We start from the raw sequence: 27381 nt of genomic DNA, 5'->3' as shown, positions 1-27381 counted from the left end.
CCAAAGTGAACAACATACCTTATCTCGAGATACGCCAAGTTACGAAATTATTCGCTTACGAAATGGTAGGATTTTTGTCGTGGCATTTAGTTGCGACGATTTCTCGGCAAATTAATTCGGTTCCGAAGGAAATTCGATTTTTTGGAAACAGTTGTAATTAGAAAAATTCTCGAAGAAACAATAGTTGGACTTCTTGGGAATTTAGAGATTATTTAAGTTTGTTTAAAGATGCGCAGTGAGGACGTAAACTCAATTTTGTAGGACTTGGAGCGAATTTCTTGGAAGAAGACAATTGGATTCTTTGGCAAGATAACTCAATGTTCTAAAGGAGAATAATTCTCTGACGAATTATGTAATAATAAATTTTCATTGGAACGTTACTCGATCTTTCAAGAAAAGCTATTCGATCGAAAAATAATAATTTTCTAATGTTACTAATTACGGAATTATTTTACGCTCGTAGATATTATCTAGAAATTATTTAATACTATCTGCTCATTTTACTTTTATCCAGAATACACTTCGTTATTTATTTCTGTTAAGTTCTATTTAAAAAAAAGAAAAAACATCTTTTCGAATAAAACAAAAATTGATATTTTGTAATTCGCTTGACACGGCTAATCTCAACGACGGTGTAAGGAGAAGTAACTGGAAACGAAGGGAATTTTGAACGCAAAATTCGACCACTTGCCAAGCGTTCGAGCGTGGACAAAGAAAGAAATTACATAAGAACTTGCTACATATAAATGCCACTATATATCTTGTACCACGTTTGACGTTCTTCTTATCTGGATAATTTCCAAATAAATCGATGATCACTAAACACAAATACTCTGACCGAACGTAAAATCAAGTTTGAAGATCATCTCTTAAACGTGTAGCAAAAGGAACGTGTTTGAAAGCGATTTGCTTCGAAAATAGCCAGGAGTCGAGCTATAACGAGATATAACTATCGTAGGGCTAGCTAGAGGACAGCTTGGTGATTTATGTTGCTTTAATTGCACGCCCCTTTGCCACCTTCCAGGCAGAAGCTGTTCTCGCTTATCTCGGACTCCTCGTTCTTTAGAAGCTGCTGCATTCAACTGAAACGCTTCTCAGTAGCTGGTTTATTGGTATCGAGAAAAGCGGCGGATTGAATCGCAAAGATTTATATCTGAAAGGTAATTACATCGCTTAAAATGGTAGCAGGGTTGTCAGGGCAGAGGATTTATTGGATTTCGATAGAAATAAGCTAAAGGTAGATCGCGTAACATAACGAGAATCATTAGCAGAGGAGCTGAGAATTATTTGAAACGCTGACTTGCCTGCTATCAGCTACGCAAGATTCTTTCTTTACCTAATACATATCGCGATGATATTTCGTTTTTGAATTTCGTGATAAAAGGAAGAAGGTCATCGAGTCCCATTTTTCACCCGTTACATTTTTATTTCGTCAATCTTTAAACCGATCGTTGATGGCGTCGCACCGTCGTAGACAAATCCACTTGCCTTTTTCCCCAAACGATCCGACAGAGCAAAAATCTCCATGTGTCGAACGATACCCATGAGAATGGAAAAATTGATTTCCTTGCTGGCAAATCGCTAATCTTCACCGTAAAGAATCAAGTGCTTTTTCCTGTAATTAATCCCAATTTTCTAATAATTACATATTAAACCATTTTATATTAATTGAATTTCATCGATTTCTAATTGATATTTATAGCAATCTCTTGATACCAAACGCGTTCGATAAATACGCGTGGCGAAATATGAATCAGACACTTTGCAGCTCTGTGAAAGCCAAGTCCGTTTCTCGGCTGCTGAAGTCGAAAATAAAGATACACCAGACGTAGCGGAACACGCGAGACTCGCTTCGCCAGCTGATTCTACGTCTAAAAACAATGGAAAAACTTCATCCGAACCTGTGCTCTGTCTGTCTTCGTTTACGGTATACAACGAATTTTGTTAACAGAGCAGCTAGTCGAAACGTTGAAATACCAAGCTTCAGAGTAGAGCTTGTCAACAAATTCTCAACAAACTCAGGATACACCAGGAACTCGTGGAAGGCCGTGTACAGGCTTGCCTTGAAACGGACATTTCAGTGTCTTCTACGAAGGTAATTAGGCAACACAAAATCGGAGCAGAAAGTTCCTTGCATCTCCTCGTAAACGAAGACAGAAAAATAAATATAGTAATATACATAATAAATAATAATATACATAAAAATAATAGTAATATAATAATAAATATAAATAGTTTTTAGCTCTGAAATCAGCTCCCAAAGTGGGCCTCACGTGCGTTTCGTTGCGACCTGTACACCGATCTATGCCTTCGACGCGATAAGATGGAAAATGCGTGCGATCTCGTGCGTAAACAGTTTCAAGACCAAAAGATGCAAATGAGAAACGGTGAAACTTGTTTTCAAGTAAATCGCACTTTTTTTTCTCTGCGACTAATTCGCAATTTCGTTAATTGCTAGACCAATTAACGCGTCGCTGGCGAAACGACGAAAGTGATTTGGTCGAAAGCGACGCAGAAGCTCGACGATCGATCCACCGGTTCCGCGAGAAAAAAGGCGGCGGGGAGGCACGAAAAGGGTTCAAGAAAGGGTATCGTGTTCCCGCTTTGTAGAATTAATACCGTACACTCAATCCGGTTGGTACATCGGCTAGTGGAACGCGAAAAGAGCCTTCTCTGGGTCAGATCGTCGGATTAAGACGATTGAGATACGATCTAACCGCGTGGGATCGCCGTAATTCGAAACCAAGGCGAGCCATCGAATTCTCTGTTACCCTCTTTTGTACGAGCTCTTTGTTCCTCGAGTCGAGGTGAAAAATTAGGACGACCGGAGACGAATTAATCTGGCCACTAGAACGTTACACGAGCCGATGAACTCGAAGAATTTATCCCTTTCGAGGTTGAAATTGAAGGAGGGTGGAAATTGATATTGGGGTGTGCGACGAGAAATTAGCTTCTGGGTATCCTGCAAGGGAAGGTCTACTTGTACGTGAAGGTAAAAGGTTCTGGAGTTAGTTAATTATCATTGTTAAATTTTGACATAAAGACAGAGATGTTTTTGAAGTCTTTTTCGTGAAGTTTGTTTCAACTATTTTTGTTTTCTTGTTCTATTTCTATGTGATATCTTGAATTTGCCTTTTGCATGATTTTATATGTAGTTTTAAAAGTGAGAACTACATGAATTACGCGATAATGTGTATGATTTTAACTTCTTTTTGCTTTATCCTTATATTATATCTTGAATCTATTCTTCGTGTTGTTTCATCATTGTTTATCAGTTTAAAAGAGAGAAAATTTGTTCTTTCACGTGTATGTGATTTTAGCGTGGAAATGTATGTTTTCCAAGATTCAGTCAAGTGACACGTTAACGACGGTGATTTGATGAGCTTGCAAATATTCGATAAATAATTATGCGAGGAAAGGTAAAAGATATAGGAAGGAAAAGTTTGAAGCAAACTACTTTCTTTCTCGACTTTCGTTCAGACGTATCGACAGAGGATTAAGGAAGATACGTACAATAACATATTTTTAAACAAACAAAGTATCGCGTTAGTTCCGGATCACAAAGCAAACACGGATCGCGTGGTAAAAATCGAGTTAACTTTAGAAATCCAAAGAAACAATAGGATCAGTTACATCTGCTGACGAAATAATTTCTTGCGTTTCGACGCTGTAAGAGCTACACGTTCGGATGAAATTTAAGATCGAGAAGGATTAATTGATGCGTCAAGCGGATTATAAAGATCGTGTTAATTCTTGACAAGGGGAAACCGATCGTACAATCCTTTTATGAGCTCGCTTTTCTTCGCCGAACGATATTAACACGGTTTATCGCTCTGACGAAATAATATTTTCTGCGTTTCGATGTCGTCGATAATACGAGATCGTAAAATTCACGCCGATCAAGGCTAATTACCATGTACCATTGTTCTCGTTTAAATAATCTAGAGAGTTGTGTTATTATCGCTTGTGAATCACGCGAAAACACGGGTAATAAACAATTAATCGTCGATAATGCCTGGAAAAGGTTGAGTCGTTTCTATTTTATCTTTATCTTCTTATTTTTTCCATCGTATCTCCTCTGCGATAATTTCTTTCAAATAAATATTACTCGTATAGAATTACAACAGGAATTCAATCCGTTGTTGTTCGAAATCTTTGATATTTGATCTGAAATAATTTCATGCCCTCGTGAATCTGAATATAAAAGACTTTCCATCTTCTCAAAATTCAAATGTCCATTTACCATTCTTATTCGACAATGAAATATCACCTACCATCAACGTCGCTCCAATTTCACTAAAATTGTATGTATTATATATATAACGTCTCTATTCAGTATGTTTTACAATTTTATTTAATTTACATATTGTGCTCGGGTCAATGAAGCATCGAATGCTTTCCATTTCCATTTCAATTTCATCAGTGCCACCAATCTGAATACCTCAACCAAACCCTATAATTTACATATGTATTCCCTGTGCAAGGTTCCCTTGCTTGACAACCAATTACCATTAGCTCTAAGTCTACTTAACGAGTTAGTTCGCACGGTTCACCTCTGATTTCTCTATCTTCTTAATTTTTGTCTTAACGAACGACTTTGTAGTAAAGTGGAAGCGTCGATAAGCGCTTCAGAATTCTCTCAGATTTAAGTAGATTAGAGCAAAGTAATAAAAACGTTTTGGTAGATTTGCCAGCACGAAGGATTAGGCGATAAAGAAAACTTTGTCTATGAGACACATTTCGAAACACAGATATTTCTAAATCGAGGAAAGTTGACTAATCGTTGGTAGATATGGGAAAATTGTTTAATCTGATACTTCCAAGCAATGCATCTCGAATTTAAGATTCTTAGTCTGTATAAAAATATAGAAATACAATATAATTATAAAGATATCGAGCTAATTAATTCTCAGGAAAACTGGACAATTTAAGGTTCATAATTTCCATCGAATATCATCTTCCTAAAATCGACTCTGCTTCTCGATAATTTACTTTTTTTCCATCACCAGAGACCGACTCTCCAAATTCTCCTAATCCACCCCCTTGAACTTTCTCTTCTTCTCTCTTTCTCTTCACCCAATAATCCTTCACCTTGAACGACGACCTTTACCATAATGCGTGGCAAGCAAAGTCTAGAAAATAAAAAAAGAAAAAGAAGAAAAGCAAGAACATCAACTCACGAAAGAACAACAGGTGTATGTTTCTACCGAACCCTTTCGTAGCGATCCTGTCGCATCTTACTACCCTATCAAAGGGTTTGGAAAAAGGGGGAGGGGGCAAGGTTAGATCGAGAGGTGCCCGAAAGACTGGGTGCATCTATTTAGTTGGAAGAGATAGTCGAATTCGTGTCCTGTTTCCAGACGACTCGGACGTTCTAATTAAGATTCCACGCTGGTCTCGAGGGGCCTCCTCCTGTCTCTTTGATATAAAACAACAGCGCGGATAGAACGATACTCGAATGAAAAAAAGGATAGCCACGGCCTGACAGATAGAAACGTTGGATGGTTTGACGGCGGGAGATTCAACTGGCGCACTGGGCTGTTTCAGGTACAAAACGAACAGACAGAGAAACAGCCTATCCCGGCTGCATAATTATACCTTAAAAAGGATGATCCCTTTCGAGAGATTAAGGGACACTGCTCAAGACCGGCTGCTATCTTAATGAGTGTACGCAGCCCCGCTTCGATGCCAGACAATCGTAATTAAGCTGCAACGGCTTTGGCCGAGGTCAAGTATGCTTCTTTCACTGCGTACGCTTTTGCCTGGCTCCTTCTTCAGCCACGAGTTGTGCGTTAAGCATGTCTGCTCATTGGCTGCTATGGATTATATTTGGATGCAGTATGAAGGCAGTGATTAAAGCCTTGGTCGAGTGCTTGCTAAAATAACTAAATGCGAAGAGCGACGTTTGTCTCGTTGTGTAGCATAAATTTCGTGCATGTATTGTCGTCGAAGTAAGTGGAATCGTTGCTGGAGACTGGCTACTATCGCCTCTTCTTTTTTTGCATCGTAAAGGAGCGTTCAATCTTTTCAGATATATTTCTTCTGAAGTAAACCATCGCGAAGATCGGTATTCTTCCTTCTTGGAGTACACAGAAACATGGATATTACAGATACGTTAACGATATTCTCAGTTAAAGTAGTTTCACGCCAGGGTTCTCCTAGACCGAATCTCTCAACATGCAAATAAGATGTGCAAGATGGAGATGCGTCGTGGATATCGAAGAACTGAACATTTTCAAACAACGGAATTTCATGTTCGATATTAATATTTTGATAATTCTCGTGTGTAGAAACTAGATCTCCGAACGACGAACAAATTTATACTTCCCATTAGCAGTATCATTCTGAGCGAAATTTCTCTCAGGTCAAACCTCCTAGAAACGAAATTTCCAAGCTACCAAGTATCATCCTCCTCGTTAACCATATCGTTGCATTCTGCAAAACTTCTCTGAGATCGATCCTTCACCGATGGTGGCTGTTAAAACGAAAGACAAACATGGATTCCGTCATCAAGATGATTGGCTCCTGTCGAAAAATCCTCGCTGGCGTTGAGCGGATCCCCCTTTAGAAATCGCGCTACGCTGCCATCTCTTTCATTGTCCAATTGGTAATGTCAGCCGCTATTACCCTGTTGAATACATTTAATAGACAAAGGATTGGCAGAGGCTCTCAATTTCGCAGCGCGAGAAGAATACGTGGCACACGGCCCTGGTCGGGCCCGTGGAAACGCGGCCGACGTCGGGTTGAGAATTATTATTCCATGTGGACGACGGGCCGCTAATAACGGGCCGAGCCTGGCCCGCGCATATGGCATTCAATGACCGGCCAATTGGACAATTGAGCTCAATCATAATAATACACATATATATGGATCGTTGCAACGCGAGTGTTTCGGCCGGTTATCAATAAATTCACTTGCCGGAAAGTAAATTCACCGGTCGCGTCCTGATTTCGCCCGTTTCCATTTGTTCTTCGTCGTTACGTCTACTCCTCTCTCTTTCTGCTCGTTGTCGCGTTTACGTCGAATTTAGTTCCATTCTATCCGGCTGTGTGAGACGAAAGACGAAGAATCGGCTGGCTGAAGCATCGTTTTCGCTGATTTCATTGGGATCAACGCCAGGTGGGCAGAGACTGGCGGTAGAAACTACAAATTTGCAGAGGTTTTCGTGAACAATCTTTCGCGGGCTTTTTGATAAGCTTAAGCTTCTGCAACGATATTAAATTGGTTTATATGTAGAATCGTGGAGATTGGAAGGGTGGAAATTTGGAGAAGATTGCAGAAGAGATTTGAAAGGGTTTGAAACAAGATTTTGGGGAAAAATTTGAAGTTTGAAGAGGTTTTCGTAAGAATCTTTCAGCGAGGTGTTTAGGCCAGGTTTCTGGAATGTTTCCAAATTGCTTCGAAAGTAGAAAAATGGGGGACGGAGTGGTGGAAATTTGGAGACACGTCTGGAAGAGATTTGGAAGAGTTTTCAAAGAGATTTCGCACGTGTGCAGAATAGATTTTAAGCGAGTTTCGAAGTGTTTTTAAAGAATTCTGGGTGATTGATTTAGGCGAAGCAAACATGAAACTTACAAAGGTTCCGATTTTTTACAGTTTCCAAGGGATTCTCGAACTATCTTGAAAGGATTCCGATGCTTGCACGGATGTTGCTTTTGCATGGTATATAGATAATCAGTATATGACGAACAACGATACAAAAAGAATCCATGTAAATGCGAGAAAAATAGAAAATTGTAAATATTTACAAAAATGTTGGACGTGTTCAAAACACCCTCCAAAGGACTTTTGGAGTGATTTTAAGGGATTTTGGAAGATTGATTTAGGCAAAGCAAACACGGAAGACATGAAACTTGCGATGGCTCTGATTTTTCAGAATTTTTAAAGGATCTTACGACTATTTTGGAAGATTTCTTAGAATTTCTAAAGGACTTTGGAACCGTGTTGGAAAAATTCTGACAATTCTAAGGCTGTCGTTTACATGATACAAGGATAACCACTGCATGAACAGTGAACATTGAACAACGATACAAAAAGAATCTACGTAAATCTAAGAGTAAAAGACCGTGAATATTTCTTTTAAATAGCCTACCGAAGCAAGTACGCACGTTTCGAGATTTCTACCACGTAGGAAACATCATAAAATAAGTGGAGGTTCTCAGGTAGTCGGTAGTTAGTCCTTTAGCAAGCAACGCCTCCTTATTGCTTTACTTATTAACGATCGCACGTGTGCAATTGCCGGAAATTCCAAGGAAACGACGGCTTCCAGTAAAATACCGTTTGGAGAAAGCGTTTAATAGGACGCGTAGAACCCGCATCGGAATCTGTTCACCAGATGTTGTCGTGTTTTCCATCGGTCGGCCAGTGAAATTCGACTTTGACCAGCTTCCTAGAAACTGACGTTTCCATTGTTGCGTGGAAACCTTAATGGAATTCGGTAATGGTGGCGCAGGCTAACGAAACGTATTCATTAAGAGTTACGTTCTAAGTTCTATGTAACTGAATTTTGAAATTTTTAATATTTTTATATCGCCGTCCTCTGCTTTGATATTTAATTTATTATTGTAATAAATATTAAATATCTGGTGTTGTTAGTCGACGATCATACTGATGTATATTTAATGGTTTCATCTCATTTTTAGTCTATTATTATGTTCGATATTAATTTTGTATCGTTGATCAAGCTTGTCCATTTCAATTCAGTTAGATTTTACAATAGAAATGAATTTTAGTAGATTAAGAGAATTGAGAAGATCAAAGTAGTTCTGCATTGTCATTTAATTTGAAAGGAACCTAAGCACTGGGGAGAAAAGGTTACGAGTTTTTGATGAATTATATTTGATCTTCCGCAGTCTTTGTTAACGCTTGTATATTCTCGAGAAGTTATCATCTCCCATGGAACGAGATTGTAAGTTTTAAATAAGACGACGTCCAAATATCTTCGATTAAAAATGCGAATTTTAATTCAAAGAAACTGTAGCCTAGAAATTTAGATCGACAGAATGGAGAACGAAGCTTGAAATATAGAGATTCAAGTGGAATTTCAAACTCTAAATTGAAACATTCAAATGTACGAAGTGGACATAATCGAAAATCGAAGTAAACATTCAAATTCGGAGGTTTGAGTGTAAAAATTCAAATTTACTTTCGATCTCGATCGTCGACACGATAATTCGTCGAAACATCGAGATAATAAGCGACGAGACCCAAACTGATTCGACTTAAACAAATACGAAAATAAATGTGAAATTTTCTGCAACGATTCTTATCTAGTAAAATGAATTTTTATTTTCGACAAGTTTACCCAACGATATTGCGTATAATTTCTCATCAATCAAGATACGCGCTACATACATATGCTCCATAGTTACGATAAGATCGTCGACAAGATTAGACGTTATTTAATCGATCGATTTCGTCGTGTTATTTACTTTTAATGTTACTTAGAATTTACGGTTTCTTTTCGAATAAACATAATTTTATGATACCGGAGACTTCGAGTTGAGATATAGTTAATAACCTTCTGCTTATAATTTTCAAAATCGTATGAAATAAATATGATCCATAAATCTTCTTCAAATTCAAATTAATTAATTTAGAATTTCGCACGATTTATAATTTTAAGAATCCCTGGAAATTGAATTCTCTATACTTTCACGTACTATGATTTCGTAAAAAAATTTCGGACCGAGGATAACTCAGATAATTGTAACATTTTCCATTGGTTCTATCGATCGAACAGTTGTCTAGAAAAACGAGACAATGTTGAGGATATTTTCAAGTGCAGAAAAATCCCCGTGACTTTGCCATAGCTCGTAAATGGAATTTCTCGTCAACCTCTAAAAAAGACTTTGTCTTTTATTTTCGTCTGCCTTCTATCCCCTTTTTACGTTTTAAAAATACTCTATTCGCTCATGAATCGTCTGTCTAGCCGTCACAGACTCCTCTGAACCTCTGAAACGTCAGAACCTTCGAACCGTTCGATTTTCAATCTCCAAATCAGTTCTTCGTTCTTTCATGAACGAACGACGTTTTCTTTTTTTTTAATTTTCTATTTCAATTTCACAAACAGAAGATAACGTAAATTGATAGGAAAATCTCATTCGATCGATCCATGTTTCCGGTGAGAATCGCGATTACTTGTGAGTTGTATCGTCAACTGCTAGACATAAGCAGAACGTAAATTCGAAGGAGAATACATTTTTGTAGGACAATGCTGCGTTAATAAAATTGTAGCCTTAATTCCTGGTATGGACTAGAAGTTACGTGACTGGAAAAGAGCCAAGATTCAAGATGGACAAAGAGTCACATACGCTTATGGGTTCGGTTTCGACACGTTGATTTCTCAAAATTCCACCACGTAGCATATGGCTAAGGCCTGTACCTCTTTCACCGCGTTCCAACGACCGAAAAAAGTCCGATGACGGAGGTACGAGCAGTCGAAGAGCACTCGTTGAAAGAAAAGCTTGCAATAATGGCTAACCTTTGTTCTTTCACCAATCTTCTTCCTTTTCTTTTTCTTTTTTGTCCAACGTTTGGGACAACTGTGCCGAGTGTTTAGGGTGAGTTTTTCAGGGTAATTTTTTTCCAGTCTTTTCCTCGATAGAATACATCCGTACATCCTTTTTCTTTTTTTTTAGAGAAATTTAATTTTTGATTTTTCGAGGATGCGCGGACAGATCGAAAGACGAGGATACGATTTTCCAATTCTTTCGACGCTCCAGACGAGAAAATTGCTTCCTCCTGCTCGAACGAGCGGAATTAAAAATACTCTGGCGCGAAGAAGCTGTACGATAGACTTTCTTACGATCGAGACCCGTCATCTTCCATCATCCGCGAATATTTCCCAAGTCCTTCCTCCCTCCGATCTTCCCTCCATTTCTTTCTTTTACGTTCCTCCTCCATCCAGTTCCATCTATTTCACCCTCGTGTCTCGAAGTTCCTTTTTCTTTCGCCCTCTTACGACTCCCTTTTCTCATTTTTTTTTTTTTTTCGTTACAAATGAAAATATCGCGAATATTTTTTTGATCCTCTGACAAATCCAAAGTCTCCTTCCTAAATCAACACGGATTTTTGTTTCACACGCAGTGATACGATGGGTTATACTTCGCTGAGAAAGGAATTTGCAAGGAGAATTTTTTAGATAGGACACGTGGTTCTGTTCATCGTACGATCGTATAGTCCGATTGGCCTGAGTGTTGTCGGGGAAGATCGTAATAATCCAGCGATCTTTGAAAATATTATCTCGAAACTCGTGGTATTAGTCTGGAAAGGGTTCAAGGGAGCGTAGAAAAACGACGTTGTTCTGGTTTCTTTACGTGTTTCTACAAGTTTGTAGACGTTTGTAGATGCGCGAAAGTTGGATGAAAAGAGGCGGAGAAATTTAGTAGCCGAGAAGAGACGAGGAAAGTAAACGTTCGACCGTTACACTTAATCGCGTTCGCCGGCGAAAACGAATCCTCCGGCAGTTTCCGTGTATTTTTAGCATTTTTCGCCTTTCATCCTGCGTGGAATCGCGACGACGATCGCTATCCGCGTGATTCCAGCAATTTTTCACTTCGTGCTTCGTTTTTAACGCTTTTCCCTTCCTTTATGGGGTTATTCTTGAAATAGAAATTCTTTCCGAGGTCGTTGTACCACGTAAAGTACGTGCGTGCTCGGTTGTCGTATTTACTTTATGATTTTTCAATTATTATATTTTGAAACGGCTAATTACAGGCTCGTTTCAATTTTCAATAACAGATCGTCGTTAAATGGTCCATTAATGGGCATTCAGGTCGTTAATTGACGTTCTCGTAGCACGCACTCTGTCGTATATTATAATACAAGGATGTGGATCGTTGTAAATATAAATAACTATAGCATGTAAATGATATACGTGTCTGGCAGTGTAGTATAACGTATAATATTAGATAAAATCTTTATAAAGCTATCAGAAAAATCCGCTCGTGCCATGTTACACGGGTAAATCGTGTACGAGCCAGCGCGATTATAAGTTCTCACCTAGTCGAACCAGCTGTCCTTGGGTAGTTCGATCGATCTCCAACATCAGGAGTATCCCAACGATAAGACATTTCACGATCGCCATCCCGACTGCTTCGACCATAGAAACGAATATCTAGTGGCGCGGCATCGATGACTTTCTGTAACAGAAAACACATTTGTTAATCCGCTAATCCATTTGTTAATCCAATTCATCCATCTTTGAACGTTTCGAGTAGTTTCACTCGACTCGTTGCTTCGAGCAGTTTGACTTGTTTTATAACATAAGAAAGATATTTTCTTATTTAAAAATGAAATCTTATTTGATGATAAGTTTCTTCCATACGTTTGACGAAAAGTCATTCGAATACTTAGAAACGATACTGTTTATCTCGAATGTCGAACGACAAATTTTTATTTCAAAATCAGTCGTTGTGATTATTTTCTGGTATTAATTAGGATTTCTATTTTTTTAATCGATTTTAATCGAAAATTAGGATTTATTTTTTAATAATGCATGGGGAAAGAATAGAATAAATAAATCATACTTTCCATTATTTACGACAGAGCAGTTTTAGAATTCAATAGCCATCGATTAAACTTACATTATGAAAATTCTCCTTTTCCAACAATTTCATATTATAAAAAGTATTTGCATGGTAATTAATCGAGTCCAAGTATATTAAAGTTGGTATCATTTGTCGATAATTTTACTAGAAAAGTTTGATACGAAAGAAAGATACACGTAAATACTTTTCGTGGGCATCGCAACGTCCAACAGTTTCCATTCCAAACCTCCTGAAGCTCTGCCCAAATTCCTAGCGCCTCTTATCTAACAACAAACTCCTAATGGCCGACAATTAATTAGCTGCTATCAAACTACAAACTCCTAATGCCCAGCACAAACAAACAACCACTGTTCCAAACGGAACGAAACCTACGGACGAAACCTGCGCATCGAACAGCAGAGGAAAAGAAAACTACGAAAAGCAAAAGCAAAACGAAGAACACCGTAGCGCCTACACACTCGCCAAATCCTTCGAAAACGATCGACAAAAATCGTTGGGCAACCTGGTTCTTTAATAAATAGAGGTGTTTAAAAGTAACCATCGGACCGGTTTACAAGGGGCTCCATAAAGTAACATCACGGAATCGCGTCTTTCCATTTTCGTTTTCTTTTCTTTTTTCTATTTTTTTCCCTCCTCGGCAAAGCGGCGCGTGTGGCGAATCGTCATAAATCCGATCGAAAACGACGGGACGCTTTATGGAGTACTATCGGGATGCACGGTGTCTTTCCCATAAAGTATAATAGACTGTACTATCGCCATCGTCGGGCTAGAAAAGGAACACATGGCCGTGTCAGAGGATTTCGAACGCCAGAACACGTCCGGCGTGCATCCTTGCACTCGACCCCATAGATCAACCACGTTGCACCATAACCAACTCGCTCTTCGGCCGCAACCTCGCGGGATCTGTTGCTCGGAGTGTCTTCAGATTAGGCTCGGGGGAACGTGTAATAGAGAACTTGGTTTCTAGAGAACGTGAGCTACGTTTCTGAGAAGGTTGATTTTTAATTGAATTTTTAAATGATGAGGCGACGTAGCTGAATATATTTCGGACGAAACGGGATCCTCTTTTTAGAACTGCGTGCATCTACATGTTCACTTCTTCTATACGTACATCTATGCATACGATGAAACAAATACGACAGAAGGATTATGGCTGTACGATGAATGATCTATACGTGTAAATAAACGACATAATTGAAATAAATGATAGAAAAAGAACATATGAAACAGTGGAAGGGTTGTACATTGTCTTTCCACATTGAAAGATATATATGTATAATAAAACAGAAGGGTTTTGCCTATATATTGAATATTCTCTATATATATAATAAAACAGTAGAAGGGTTGTTTTCCTTACACTGAATAATTTATATATAGATTATTCTATATAACAAATAGTAAACAATAATATAACAGATTATTTTTATACATAATAAAATAGTAAAAAGATTGTGTCTATACATTGAACAATCTACATATACATATAATAAAATAATACAAGAGCTGTGTCTATACATTGAATAGTCTATATAGATATAATAAAACAGTAGAAGAGCTGCATCTATACATCAGATGGTTCGTAAACGTATAACATAAAACAGTAGAAGGGTTGTGTATGTATATCGAATAATTTACACGTACGTATAGTAAAAGTACAGTGGGAGGTTTATGTCTTTAGACTGAACAATTTATATATAGATTATTCCATATAACAAATACTAAAGAATAATATAATAGATTATTATTATACATAATAAAATAGTAGAAAGATTGTGTCTATACATTGAACAATAAAATAGTACAAGAGCTGTGTCTATACACTGAATAGTCCATATACGTATAATATAAAACAGTAAAAGGGTTGTGTCTGTATATCGAATAATTTACACATATGTATAGTAAAAGTACAGTGGGAGGTTTATGTCTTTAGACTGAACAATTTATATATAGATTATTCCATATAACAAATACTAAAGAATAATATAATAGATTATTATTATACATAATAAAATAGTAGAAAGATTGTGTCTATACAATTGAACAACCTACATATACATATAATAAAATAATACGAGAGCTGTATCTCGTATATCATGTACATCTAATAGTCTACAGTATATACGTATAATAAAACAGTAGAAGGGTTGTACCTGTACATTGAATAAAATAAAAAAGAAAAAAAAATAAAAAGTGATGCAGGAACAACTTATAAGCTATGAAGTCGAAAAGACTAATCTTTAGAATTTTTGTCTATCTGTTTGTACTCGCATCACGTAAAAGCTACTCAATAGATCTTGATGGGGTTTTCTGTGCTGTATAGCTTAGTGCCCAGCAAAGAAAATGGGGTATGTATCATCTCGATTCGTTTCGTAGAAGCTGAGAAATAGCCCGGCATCTGAGCTGTACTCGCTGGCATGTTTGGTAGAGGTCAAGCAACACGATGATTATTATTCATCGGTCATGTTTGTTCTGAAATCGAACTTTCTTATAAATCAATATCTTTCATCACGAAAAATCAGCTACAAAAAACTAGCTGCTGGTACGAGAAATATTATTATTAGTGGGAATTTTATTCGTAAAAATTCATCTGCTCAGAAACTACTCCGTGTATTAGTAGTCGACAAGTAGTGGAAGTCGCGGACAAAAGCTAATTTCTAATACAATTCATAAATATTTCATAATTATACAAGGTGAACCGCTTCGGCTTTGGATTCTGCACGTGAAACCATGTTTTATACGGACATTTATTTTATATAGGAATAATTCGCTCGAATAATCAGAATAGTTAATTTCTCCTACCTATTTACAAAGACAACTCGATAGTTAACGAACAATAACGTAGGCTGAAACGTAGGGAGTATGAGAGTCAATGATAAAAGAGATAAAAGCGACGAACAAGACTCTAGTTTTGGTTTCTGTTCGGATGTAAGCACGTCACTTCGAACATCCCTTGAACCTGCAGGTATGCAGATGTAATGTAAATTCTTTGCCTAAGAAGAAGCTTGCTGTAACTGGAAAACAAGATCAAATAAGACGTATATTTATATAAACCTTTCTCATGGTTCTCGTGTGCAGAATCCAGCGACGAAGCGGTTGCCCGATGTTACGCACACACTATACTTTATACCTAGTCATCTATGATAGCAATGTAACACGATGAGATGAATATGAAATAAATACATATTTAACATAATATATGTGCGTGTGCTTAAGAACTAAAATACTATGCAAAACATATGCCATATGCAAATATATTAAAATATGTCCTTGCATAAACATCCGCAGTCTAGCGATAAATATTTTTGAATTTTTCCGAATTTACGTTTGAACAGCGACATTCACTCGCGTGCTTCGGCTCTCTTTTCTTACGTAACATAAATTCTATCTTTATTTTTCAACTAGTAGCGCGATATTTTGGAAACTCTTTCTATTAGAACGAGAAAATATTCCAAGACTTACCACAGATCCTTTTCTACCAATACATCACGAGCGTTGTATCCAAACTTTTGTGAAATTTCGCGAGCTCTGTAACGAGACACGAGTATCGTCCTTACAATAATAAAACTTAAAACCAAATCGAAAATGACAACAGAAATTGCAAGTACATTTATCGCGAATGTACGATTAGCCCAAAATTAGTAGCCCTAAAAGTATAATCAGTACGAAACACGTTCCACTACCAAATATCGTGGATAATTGAACGTTGAAATACTTTGGTGATCTTTGCGAAACGTACGCTTCCACGAAATATCTCGTGACTTCGATCTGTATATTCTCAGACCAAAAAGTTTTTCCCAATCGCGACGATGGTTTTCTATAACGCGTAAAGAGTTTTTAAAATGTTCGAACACTTTCGTAAGTGACTGTATATCGCGAAAACTACAGACAATTCGTAATAATTCAAGCTGGTTTCCGATTTCGTCCTAGCTGAAGCGACGACCATAAAGCACAATCGCAACAAGTGGTCCGTCATTGTACGCCAAATGTTAACGACCAACGAAATACCAAACAAATCAGCCAGCGAATATTCTAAGTTGATTGAGAATTATTCGAAGATTCAAACATATGTCGTCGAGTGAGAAAAATCGTGTTGCTCGTTTAGTAGACATATTATAAAGACTGGTCATCCTAGGGTTCGCAACAGTTGCATTAACGACATCCGGAAACGCATAAACCACCATTTTCAAGCGTTAAATTCCGAAAGCAGATTTACTCGCGCTACCCATTGCTTCGTGCTCGTTAGGCGAAAAGACACATTGTATGTAACGCGTTCAGAGCGTCTATTCCTGAGAGTTGAACTGTTCACCGCCAAGTATTTATACTTACACGTTGCAAATTGCGCGCGATGAACTGCACCTCGCCAGGCTACACGTTAGGCTACGTTCTGACACGAACCGTGTAATAAAGTTCTATGTGCTATTGTTTCGTCGGTGGTTCGTATTCTAATTTACGTGGCAGGTGTAATATAATTTTGGACGATTTAGAGAAATACGCGATGCATCCCGCAATTATCTTATCGTTATCGCACATGCGATTCCACTTTGTGCAAGTTTTATAGTTTTATTATGCGACTGTTGTGTATGATTGATGTTGAATTTTGACAAAAAAAAAGAAAAAAAAAAAAGAAAGAAATTGCTCAGTTTCATAAGTTTATGAATATAGTAAAGCGTTAGTAATAATAATAATGATGATGATGATGATGATAATAAGACGTTAAAAGAAGAAATTACTTGGTCTCGTAAGTTCATTGTAGAAAGGCGTTAAGAAAAAATAAATAATATTTATTTTTCAATTTTGCAGTTGCTCAATGTGGCTTTGATAAGGGGATTTGTAATCAGAGTTTAGGTTTTTAATTGAGAATGGAATATTCAGCTATTCGATGATGCTAGACAGAAAAATAAATAATAAAATAGATTTGAATGTTTCGCTACATTTTAAGATTGTCCTGGTTAGTTTAGAGTTTAGGGATAAGTTAGGGATACAGTTTAGGGATAGTGAAAGGGAAATTTCGAAGTAACAGGAAATTTAAATTTTGTGCTGGAATGATATGTGTAACGAAGTTGTATGTTTTGTTGTTTCTTCTGTGGTAAAATAGATTTTTGGTATGGCGAAGAGAAATTTCGACAGAACGTTTCATAGATATTCCAGATTGCTTAAAAATTGAATTTAAAGGTTTCGATGACGTAAAGCATGTAATAAAGTTGCAGATTTACTACTTTTTCAATGACGTAGATTGAAATTTACGAGACGCAGCTTGACTTGCTTAAGAGAAACAGATGTTTAGTTGTAAAAAAAGTTATTATTTATTCGAAATTATTCTGCTACACGTATCATCGTAAGTTGCATTCTGTAATAAAGTTGTAAAAGTATATTAAAGTGCTTACTCCGAAACAATTTAGAGGAACAAACTATGATTCTGCAAAATCTAATCCTCTACAAACATTATCAAACTGCATTTTGAACCTCTTCATAGAAGCTTAACGTCTATTAATCCATTGTAATATAGTTGCAGAAATATATCAAATTGTTCATTGCAGTTTAGAGGAACAAACTATGATTCTACAAAATCTAATCCCCTACAAACATTATCAAACTGCATTTTGAACCTCTTCATAGAAGCTTAACGTCTATTAATCCATTGTAATATAGTTGCAGAAATATATCAAAATGTTCATTGCAGTTTAGAGGAACAAACTATGATTCTACAAAATCTAATCCTCTACAAACATTATCAAACTGCATTTTGAACCTCCTCATCGAAGCTTAACGTCTACTAATCGACTGTAACAAAGTTGTAAAAATATATCAAAATGTTCATTGCAGTTTAGGGGAACAAAGTATGATTTTACAAAATCTAATCCTCTACAAACATTATCAAACTCCATCTTGAACCTCGTCATTGAAGTTTAACGTCTCCTAATCAAATTTACTAATCAACTTCACGTTCAACAATAACAATCGACTGCGATAAAGTTATAGAAACGTATACAAATGTTTATTCCAGTTTATTATTGAAACTGGAACCGAAAGTATTTAATAAAAGAATCAACTACGACGCTACGAAATTTCATCCTCTACAAACATTATCAAACTGCATTTCGAACCTCTTCATCGAAGCTTAACATCTACTAATCGATTGTAATATAGTTGCAGAAATATATCAAAATGTTCATTGCAGTTTAAAGGAACAAACTATGATTCTACAAAATCTAATCCTCTACAAACATTATCAAACTGCATTTTGAACCTCTTCATAGAAGCTTAACGTCTACTAATCGACTGTAATATAGCTATAGAAATATATAAAGACGCTTATTCCAATTTATTATTGGAACTCGGAATAGAACGCGTTAAGAAGAGAACAAACTTCAACAAACGATTTCACAGAATCTAATCCTCTGCGAACTTGGTCTAACTGCACTCTGTACCACTTCGTGAAAGCTTAATGTCCAACAATCGACTTACTCCATTATCTCAAATAGGCGACAAGGAAGAGGAACACGTAGGCAATCCAATTTTCCAATATTCTCCGCTTACTCGATTACTTTCATTACACCAACGTATCCACCACCTTCGGTCCAATAATTCTTCAAGCCACGAACAGTGACTGTCTTGCCGCTTCTTCTTAGCGTTAATCAACAAACTTGCCTCGAAATTTATTCCATTCAATCTCGAAGAAGAGAAAACGACGATAAAACGAAAGAAAAAAGGAGATTCCTTCGAATAATTTACATATTTAATTTACATACGTAAATTAACACGAACACGCAGGGATAAATTAAAAAGAAAATTCGTGTCGTCAACCAACCGACCATCCCCGGAAATTAAAATTCTGTTTCACGTAGACCCTCGAGCCGAGTCATTCGCTCGATAATCGCGTCACGGAAACCGAATATTTCGTCCGCTTATTTATGCGTTCACGCTTTATCGAGCGTTCAATTCTCCAAAGCTGTCCGGTAAATAAGATAATGTATTCGATCCTGTCTCTATATTCTCTCTTTCTCTCCCTCCTCTCTCTCCCTCTCTCTCTCTCTCCTTCTCTCGTCTCTACTATCTGATAAGATTAAAAAACCAGCGTGTCCGTCTCACTCATGGAGACCAACGTGACGTAGGTTTCGAATCGTACAGAAGAGAACAACGTAAATGTCTCTCAGTCGCGTTTCAAATCATCGATGTAACATTCATCACGATTGGCGGCTGATTAACGAGGTGCCAATGACGTTTATCGTTGTAGCTATTTGATGTTACCTTGCGAAATGGTAATGATGGAATGGCGAAGGTTAAGTCGGTGAGGTTCGTTCGCGGTTTCCATGCCCACGCGCCTCTTCTAAGATTGAAAAATTCAGGCTGAAGGAGATGTTTGTGGCTGGAGGTGCAGCAGTTTGCGGGTTCGTTGGTTGCGCATGACGAAACTGGTCTCTGTTGCGGTTACGGTGTTTTGAAATGGCGTGAGGATTTATTTGTCTGTGGGGGTTGAAATCGTGGAATAGCGGAGGGTTTCCAAGCTCGAATGCTTGATAATTTATAAATTGTAATTTATAAATTCAGAGTTTAACGATCGAAAGTAACGCGGATTTTAAAACTCTGGCAATTTCCTGATTGGAATTGGGACGTTTTGATATGTAAACATTCGAAAATTCCAACATTTGCAAGCTTGGATGTTCGAAGGTTCAAGGAAACTAGGACGTTCGAGGATTTAACAATCCGAAAGTTTCGAAATCGAAAACTTGGAATAGCCGAGAGTCCTAAGATCGAAGAATCGAAGCATTTGGAAAATTAACAGTCCGAAGGTGGAAGAAGCTCGAAACTTCTAATATCCGAAAATTTCGAAATTAAAAAAATAAAACATTTGAAAATCTACCGCCTCGAAAGCTTCACAATTTTAAACTTCGTATACCCAAAGGTTTTAAGAATCAAAATTGAAACGCTTGAAAATTTAACGATTCGAAGGTTTCAAAATTCGAAAGCCACGGTATTCGCAGGTTTCCAAGATCAAACAATGCGAAACTATGGAAATTAGCGAATGTTAATGTTTGTAGGTTCGAAAAAACGAAGCAACGAAACTTCCATCTCCTCCCATATTTCTCGCTCCGAAATGATAGACCGTCGCAGAGAATAACTTTCAATTTGTCCTCACGCACCGAAGAAATCGAATCTTTTTCCACGTGATAAATCACCGTTAATTGTTGCACAAGGGTGGAATATATTTTCTTGGCTCGGTGAGGTGGCTTTGATGTGGCTGTATGCGTAAATCAGCCGATTTCCTTCGACAAATCTCGAAAGAAGAAAGGAAGGGAGGAGGTGAGGAGTAGGAGGGAGAAGGAAGAACCTGCCCATCCCCGAAATTTATGCTAAGCGAACCCCTCGGGTGGTCCGCTTAAGATCGGGCTGCCTGTAAATTTGAATTCCTCAAGGGATGACCGTGACTCTGGTCCTGTCATATTATCCTATCGTTGCTGCGATGTGTTGCTCCTTCAGGAAGTATAAAGAACTCTTTATTGCGTCTTCCATCGCACCCTTAAGTGGATCCCTTTCTTCCGCCGAATCTTTTTTAATTCGGTTAGATCCTCTGGTAATGGCGAGAGAAGATGGGCGTTGGATTTTTATTTTTGGACACGCGTTTGGCGATATATCTGACTTTCGCGAAGTCTTCTTAATTCGATTAGCGACGCTTTGTTGGCAAGAATAGTGCGACGTAAGGTCTTAGCTTCCTTTTTAATTTTAAGCTTTCTATCGCGAATATTCCAATTTGATCTGTCGGTTTTTCTTACTTTCTATCGTTCCTTTTTCTATCTTGCACGTTTTCACGTTGATCTTTCTCTAAGAGCGGGAAGCTTCCTTAGGCGTTGAAATTTTCCAGACCAAATTTCTACGATTTTTTGCTTACAAATTGGAAGCAAGCGAGTTACAGAAGCATATTGGAAGATGAACTGGTTCGAGAATCGAATAGAAAAGGAACCTTCTCCTACACGTTCCAACGCAATCTGGCGACCAGATTTTTGCCATAAACGCCAAGGGAGCACGTAAGCTTGCAAAAATCCCAAGATTCGGCTCGCCCTTTTCTACCTAGTTTTCCCTCGAACCCATGACGTTCCAGGAGTTTCCTTACGTCCACGTTTTCTTCGAGAAAAAGGAAACCAGATACGCGTTACACGCGTGTGTTTTCTCTCCGCAGAGTGTGAAACAAGTGACAGGATCCGAAGAAAGTCCCTGCCACGAAACTCGAGGGGGAAAGGAACTTCTTTCGGCTTTTAGATAGCGTCCGAGGAATATTAATCGTCCGCCTGTAGATTCATAATTCTCTTTTTTTCGCCCTTTCTCAGCCTCGGCTAGTTAATGTTTTCCGAAGTTAGGGTGAAAACCTACCTTGGCGCTCGTTGGGTCGCTGAAAAGAAAACAATCTCCTAGAAGAATCCTCGAAGGGATCGTTAACGACGAAGAAGAAAAAAGAAAAGAAAAAAGAAATCTTCACGAGACAAGTTTCAAGGGTTGCGTTTATGGTGATTTTATTAAATTAACCAGTTCGCATAAGGCAGGGAAGGCTAAGATAATTGTCACCTTTGATTGTATCCGTTTGGAAGACTCGGTTTACGACGATAACTTTTGCAACGATCGATTGTTCGGTAATAAACTCGCCACCCAGTGGATATAGCGATTATTGGTTGTCGGAAATTTTATATCCTTCAATTGTCGTTGGAAAGAAAAGGGAAGAAAATTGGAAAAAGTTCGTAGAGCGACGAAGTGGCCGGTGACGTTAATAGCGTTCACAGTGGCAACTCCACGTACACGGCGCACCACTTTGCTAATTAAGGATCAAACATGGCTAAAATATGTCTGAAAAATTTGTTCAAACGTGCTAAAATCAAAAGAAATTCGTACAACTTATTGTCTATAAATCTTATTGACACGAAGACAGACGAGATACAAGGGATGATGATGTACGTTCAATTGACACGCCTCTGGTCTATAAAAATTTACGACGTGGTCGGCTGCGTGACGCGTTAAACGTTGTTCTCGTTTGCGAAGCACGCGCTAGAAATCATTTTTCCAGGACCGTATTTCAATTTGGCACGAACGAACGGTTCCTCGTGACCGGTGAACACGTTTTTCGAAGCCGATCTGGCCGATCGCCAGGATCGCCGCTGGAGATCGACGTTCTCGAAAGGCGGAGGCGGTGGAGGAAAGAAATAGCGAGTCGGGCACGTTTTCCCATCGGTTAACGACGTGTTTATTTCTCTTTTCGTTCTATTTTCTATCCTGTTTTCACGTTTCTTTCTAGTATTTTTGACCGTGCGCTGCAACGCTTTTTATTTCAGCTTTTATGTTCGTATGCGTTCGTTTCGTTGTTCATCTTCTTTATTACAATATCTTCGATTTCCATAGCGTTTCGTTGCAGTGTTTTGCGTCGGTATTTCACCATTTATTTTTTAGCACATCGTAACAAGTCGACTTGCAATTTGTAACATAATTAATTTTCAAGTTCGTTCCGTTTATTATATATTATTCGTGGAATATGATATTTAGTAATTAGTGATATTTGATGAAGAGATATTACTATAATTTACGTGGCAAACACGACGATTAAATAATTTACAAATGCGCGCAATTAATCATCTTCGACTCGCGTAACATCGAGGAATAATACAAAATGCATTTACGTGTACGATAATTTCGATATGTGACAATTTAAAATTGAATTATTATTACACACGTTTTGTCGCAGGTATTTTTAACGCTTGATAGGAAGTCAAAATGAAAAGCAATGGAGAAAAACAAGCTTCGTGAAAAGTTATTCAAGTGGCCAAAAATTCGCTCAATTTGATCGTGAAATCTATAGAATTTCTAATTTTTCTACTTGAAAAAAATTACGATTTGTTTTTTTCAACCACCGTAGTATTCCTGGTATTAAATCTGTCATTCCTCAAGATAATCTCCACTTGCCCGACAGCGGAGAGAAACAAAGAAAAACGCTCTTCCCATTTCCCCATAAATCACCTAAAATCACAGTTCCCAAGCTTCCTTAATGTTAGAATTTCTCTTTTTACACTTTATCGGTCTTAGGAATTAATTCGAAGGCGCGCAGCTAATAAATACTCGGAGGAATGAGCGAGAGAGTGTCGGCGTCGACCTTCAAATTACTACCTTGCCGGACGCCATCAAAATCCTGACCTACGTTACGATAATTACGGGTGGTCCCCGGAGGCCAAGGAACAGGTTCAAGCGATTTCATTCAATTTGTCCAGCCTCGAAATACGCCTTGTCTCGACCAGTAAACCGTACGCATCCCCTCCGCGCGTTTGTGATTTTCGGCCTGAGAAATTTTCCTTTCGAGGAACGCTATTCTATCGACGATGGAATCACATACATGCTTTTTTTTATATCGCACATGTGGACATCTTGAAAATAATACAACTTATTCACGAATACTCGTGAAAGACGAAACATTTTTCGGAAGCTTGCAAACAAAATTACATGTTAATTATTAAACGCACAATGTTGGTAAAAGGAATTATAAAAATGGTAGCAATATCATCTTTGTGATTTTCTAAACTGAATTATTTCGAATCGTGACATTTTCAAGATACATTTCCAAACTCACGAAAGTCTCTTTCAATGTTTCATTTTTCAAATTACAACTAATTTTACTTTACGCCAAAAATATCCATTGTACTGTCCATTAAAATGGCCGCGGCTCGAGGAACAATTATCATGGAAACGTAAAAGATAAAAAAAGAAAAGGTCCGCGCGTGAATCAATGACTTTTCCAGCAGAGAATCGCGCGAAGACAATTTTACGGCCTTAATCCGTGCGACAAAGTATGGTTTTTCTGTTCTTTCGTTAGTTTCTTCTCTTTTAACCTTCTCTGGTCTTCCTTCGTCACCGGTCTTTTGAATTTACGCGCGCTAGCCTTATCGTGAGAGGTTAGTTTACACGGAAACAGCATTAGCTTCATTGTTTCGTTAATTGGACACCAGGTAGTAAAGGTTTTTTGGCTAATTGCGTTTCCTTCGATGGATATTTGTGTTTAAATCGAGTTTTACAGGTTTAATGGCGACTAAGGGCAGGCTTGGCGCCTGGTCTAGGTTATGTTTATAGGTAGGAGTTAGTTGGATGGAAATTCTAGGATTTTATGGGAGAAACAGGGGGAATTTGTTTTGGTAGTTAAAAAGAGTATTTTGTGGAGCAAAGTTGAAACTCTGAACGTTCTTCTTTTATTACTGTTTCGTAATTGTTTCTTTTTCTTGGCTTCAGTTAAATTTTGTGTCGGAGGGTGAAGAATTTTTTAGCTCCTCAAGTGTTCGCTGGGAAATTACGTTCGTTTGATGCTTAGAGAGACGAGGATTCTTGGAATCAGTTTTCTTATATATCCAGTGCAGAGATGATTATTCCTATAAATATTTCAATTTAATTTAAATAATCCCAAGATGTTCTTATTTCGTCCTTCAAAATTATTTATTTATTTTATTATTTTAGTATTTAGAAATATTCGATATACACACTTTTACGGTAATAAATATGTTGTTTTAAATAAACGTTACGATACAGACGATTTAAGTATACTATATTAATTTGATTTTCGAGACACGTAGGAATATTTTCCAAATTTGGTAACTTTCATTATCACAAATATAAATCGAACTATCGATCGTTTGTAATGCATATAATTTCACCAAACTGTATATTAAAAAAAAAAAAAAAAAAAAAAGGAAGAGAAAGAGAATAACGTGTGCAGAAACAATTTAAAAGACTGGCTATAGAAATTTGTGTGGCCGCAAAAGCTCAGCTCAAAGTGTTAAAATTCGAAACCCTTAATTACCGATTCTCGGGGGCGCAACCTTTCACCGCCACAGAGATTTAGCTGCGCTCTTTTGTGATCAAAAAATTGGAATCCTTTGAAATTACAGTCATCCCACGGCCTCCGTCTTCTTTCATTTCCATATTATTTAAATGAAGCGCGGGAAGAAATTGATAGTTCGAAGCTTCCACTCTGGCATTACTATCCTCGTCTCGGACCATGTGCATCGTAATGTCTATTCTCTAGGACTGTCGGACAACGAATTAAAATTCTGACGTTGAACTCGGCCGCGTTCCCGTTTTCCAGTCGTATGGCTAAGGTGAAAACAACTATCGCGCGATACTCCACTCTCCTACAAAGGTATGCGAATTCCTCACTTAAATTATTCATTTATATCGAAGCAAATAAATTGATAATTAATTAGCAATTAGGAGCAACAACCTACTATCTTGTTGTATTATATTAATCAAACGAAAAGTAACTCTTCCAAGGGTTTCTAACACACATGTACTGAGTACCATTTTCAATTAACACCAGCTTCTTTCTAGTAAGATAACATTAAGAATCTTTCACAAAGCGATAGTATAATTATACAAACCACTGGATATTATATAATTAAGTCGTAGTAAGTCGACTTATCGTTATATCCAGCAAATAGACATTTTCTACTTAAAGGAATAATTAATTCGTTGCTTAATACCTCGTTAAATTAATCCCTCGTTAAATTGGGTTAGCAACTAAGTGGTTGCGGATTTTGTCATTAGATGATAATGACAAAATCCGCAATCACTTAGTTGCCAACGCAATATTAATTATACGCGTCAATCGCGTTATTGTATTTTATTATATCGCCACATTATACTTATCGATTTGTATAATTCGTAAATTCAACGCTCAGCTTATCTCATCCTACAAATAGCGCACGCTGTGTACGTATCTTCCAGTCGAAAAGACCCCGAAAACCTCGAGAAACGAATACCGTAACGATCTCCGACCGACACGAGGCCTATCCTCACCGCGAGAACATCGAGAAAAAGAAAAAAGAAAGGAAATAAGGTGCCAAGTCGTAAAGAATGGTATCGATTTCCGAGCACAAAGCACGTCCTTATTGTTAGTAGAATTTACGAAGCGATTGGAAGGCGGGGGTGGAGCATCGTTCCCTCGACTCGGGAGTCTAATCGAAGTCGTTTCTCGCGGTCAAGAAATCCCATCCACCCACCGCGTGTGCGTGTTTGTCGGCGTTGGATCAAAAGAGGGAAGCGCGGAGGAAGAAAACGAGAAAGGGAAAAGAAGAAAAAGGAAGAGGAAGGAAAAAAAAAGGAAAGAAAGAAGGGAAAAGGGGTCTGTGGAAGGTGCAGCCTGGTTTTCTGGAAGGCAACGCTCCCGTGAACCGTGTCCCGGCCCATAAATCCTCCACCATAAACCGTAGAACTGGGTGAGCCGTAAACCGGAAGCACGTGCTCCGCCACAGCCCCACGCCACGTCCATCGACGTCGCTATTTCACGCCAACGCGCGCCACCAGCGAATCTTTTCTTTCGATTGTCCGACCGTTGCTACGATTCTACGCTCCCTTTTGTAAATCTACTTGGACTATACATACTACACGGCCGCGACAATTCGCTTCTCAGTGTCCCTTTGAGAGCAACTTTTCATATAGTCTTGACGTTGCCTCGCTATGCTGCTCGCCTTTTTCGTTTTTCTTTCTTCGCGCTGGGAAGGTGGTACACTTTCTTAAACGAGTCTCTTCTTCTCCTTCTTCTGGTTTCGTCGAGGACTGGCTAGTAGTTCTCGTTTATTTCGCCTTTTTATTTTATTTCCCTTCGATGTTGTTTACTCCTCGATTGGTAACACGAAATTGAATAAACTTGCTGAAGATGGTATCCCGTTGGGGGTAGCCATCCATATGTTCTTCAGCAATTAGGTTAGGAAGATTTACCAAATGTCCAACTGGATAAATTGTAGAGTATAAATTAAATAATAAAAAAAACTTGCTGACAAGTTTCGTGGATATTTCAATAACGAAATTTTAACC

At 37.9% G+C, this 27381-nt stretch overlaps 1 protein-coding gene across 5 annotated transcripts in view; it reads right to left on the bottom strand.

The window, feature by feature from the left end:
* LOC139990946 (fibroblast growth factor receptor homolog 1) overlaps positions 1 to 27381 on the bottom strand; it is a 113344-nt gene that overhangs the window by 23138 nt on the left and 62825 nt on the right. For all 5 annotated transcript variants that reach the window (XM_072010611.1, XM_072010610.1, XM_072010607.1 and 2 more), the window contains one exon: positions 12005 to 12144. In XM_072010611.1, the coding sequence (XP_071866712.1) occupies positions 12005 to 12107 (103 nt within the window). In that variant the 5' untranslated portion in view covers positions 12108 to 12144. The remainder of the gene's footprint in view (positions 1 to 12004; positions 12145 to 27381) is intronic.

Source organism: Bombus fervidus, chromosome 9, assembly GCF_041682495.2.
Source record: "Bombus fervidus isolate BK054 chromosome 9, iyBomFerv1, whole genome shotgun sequence".
Lineage (NCBI taxonomy): Eukaryota > Metazoa > Arthropoda > Insecta > Hymenoptera > Apidae > Bombus > Bombus fervidus.
The sequence above is the reverse complement of the archived record's forward strand: the minus strand, read 5'-3'. Positions and strand labels throughout refer to the sequence as shown.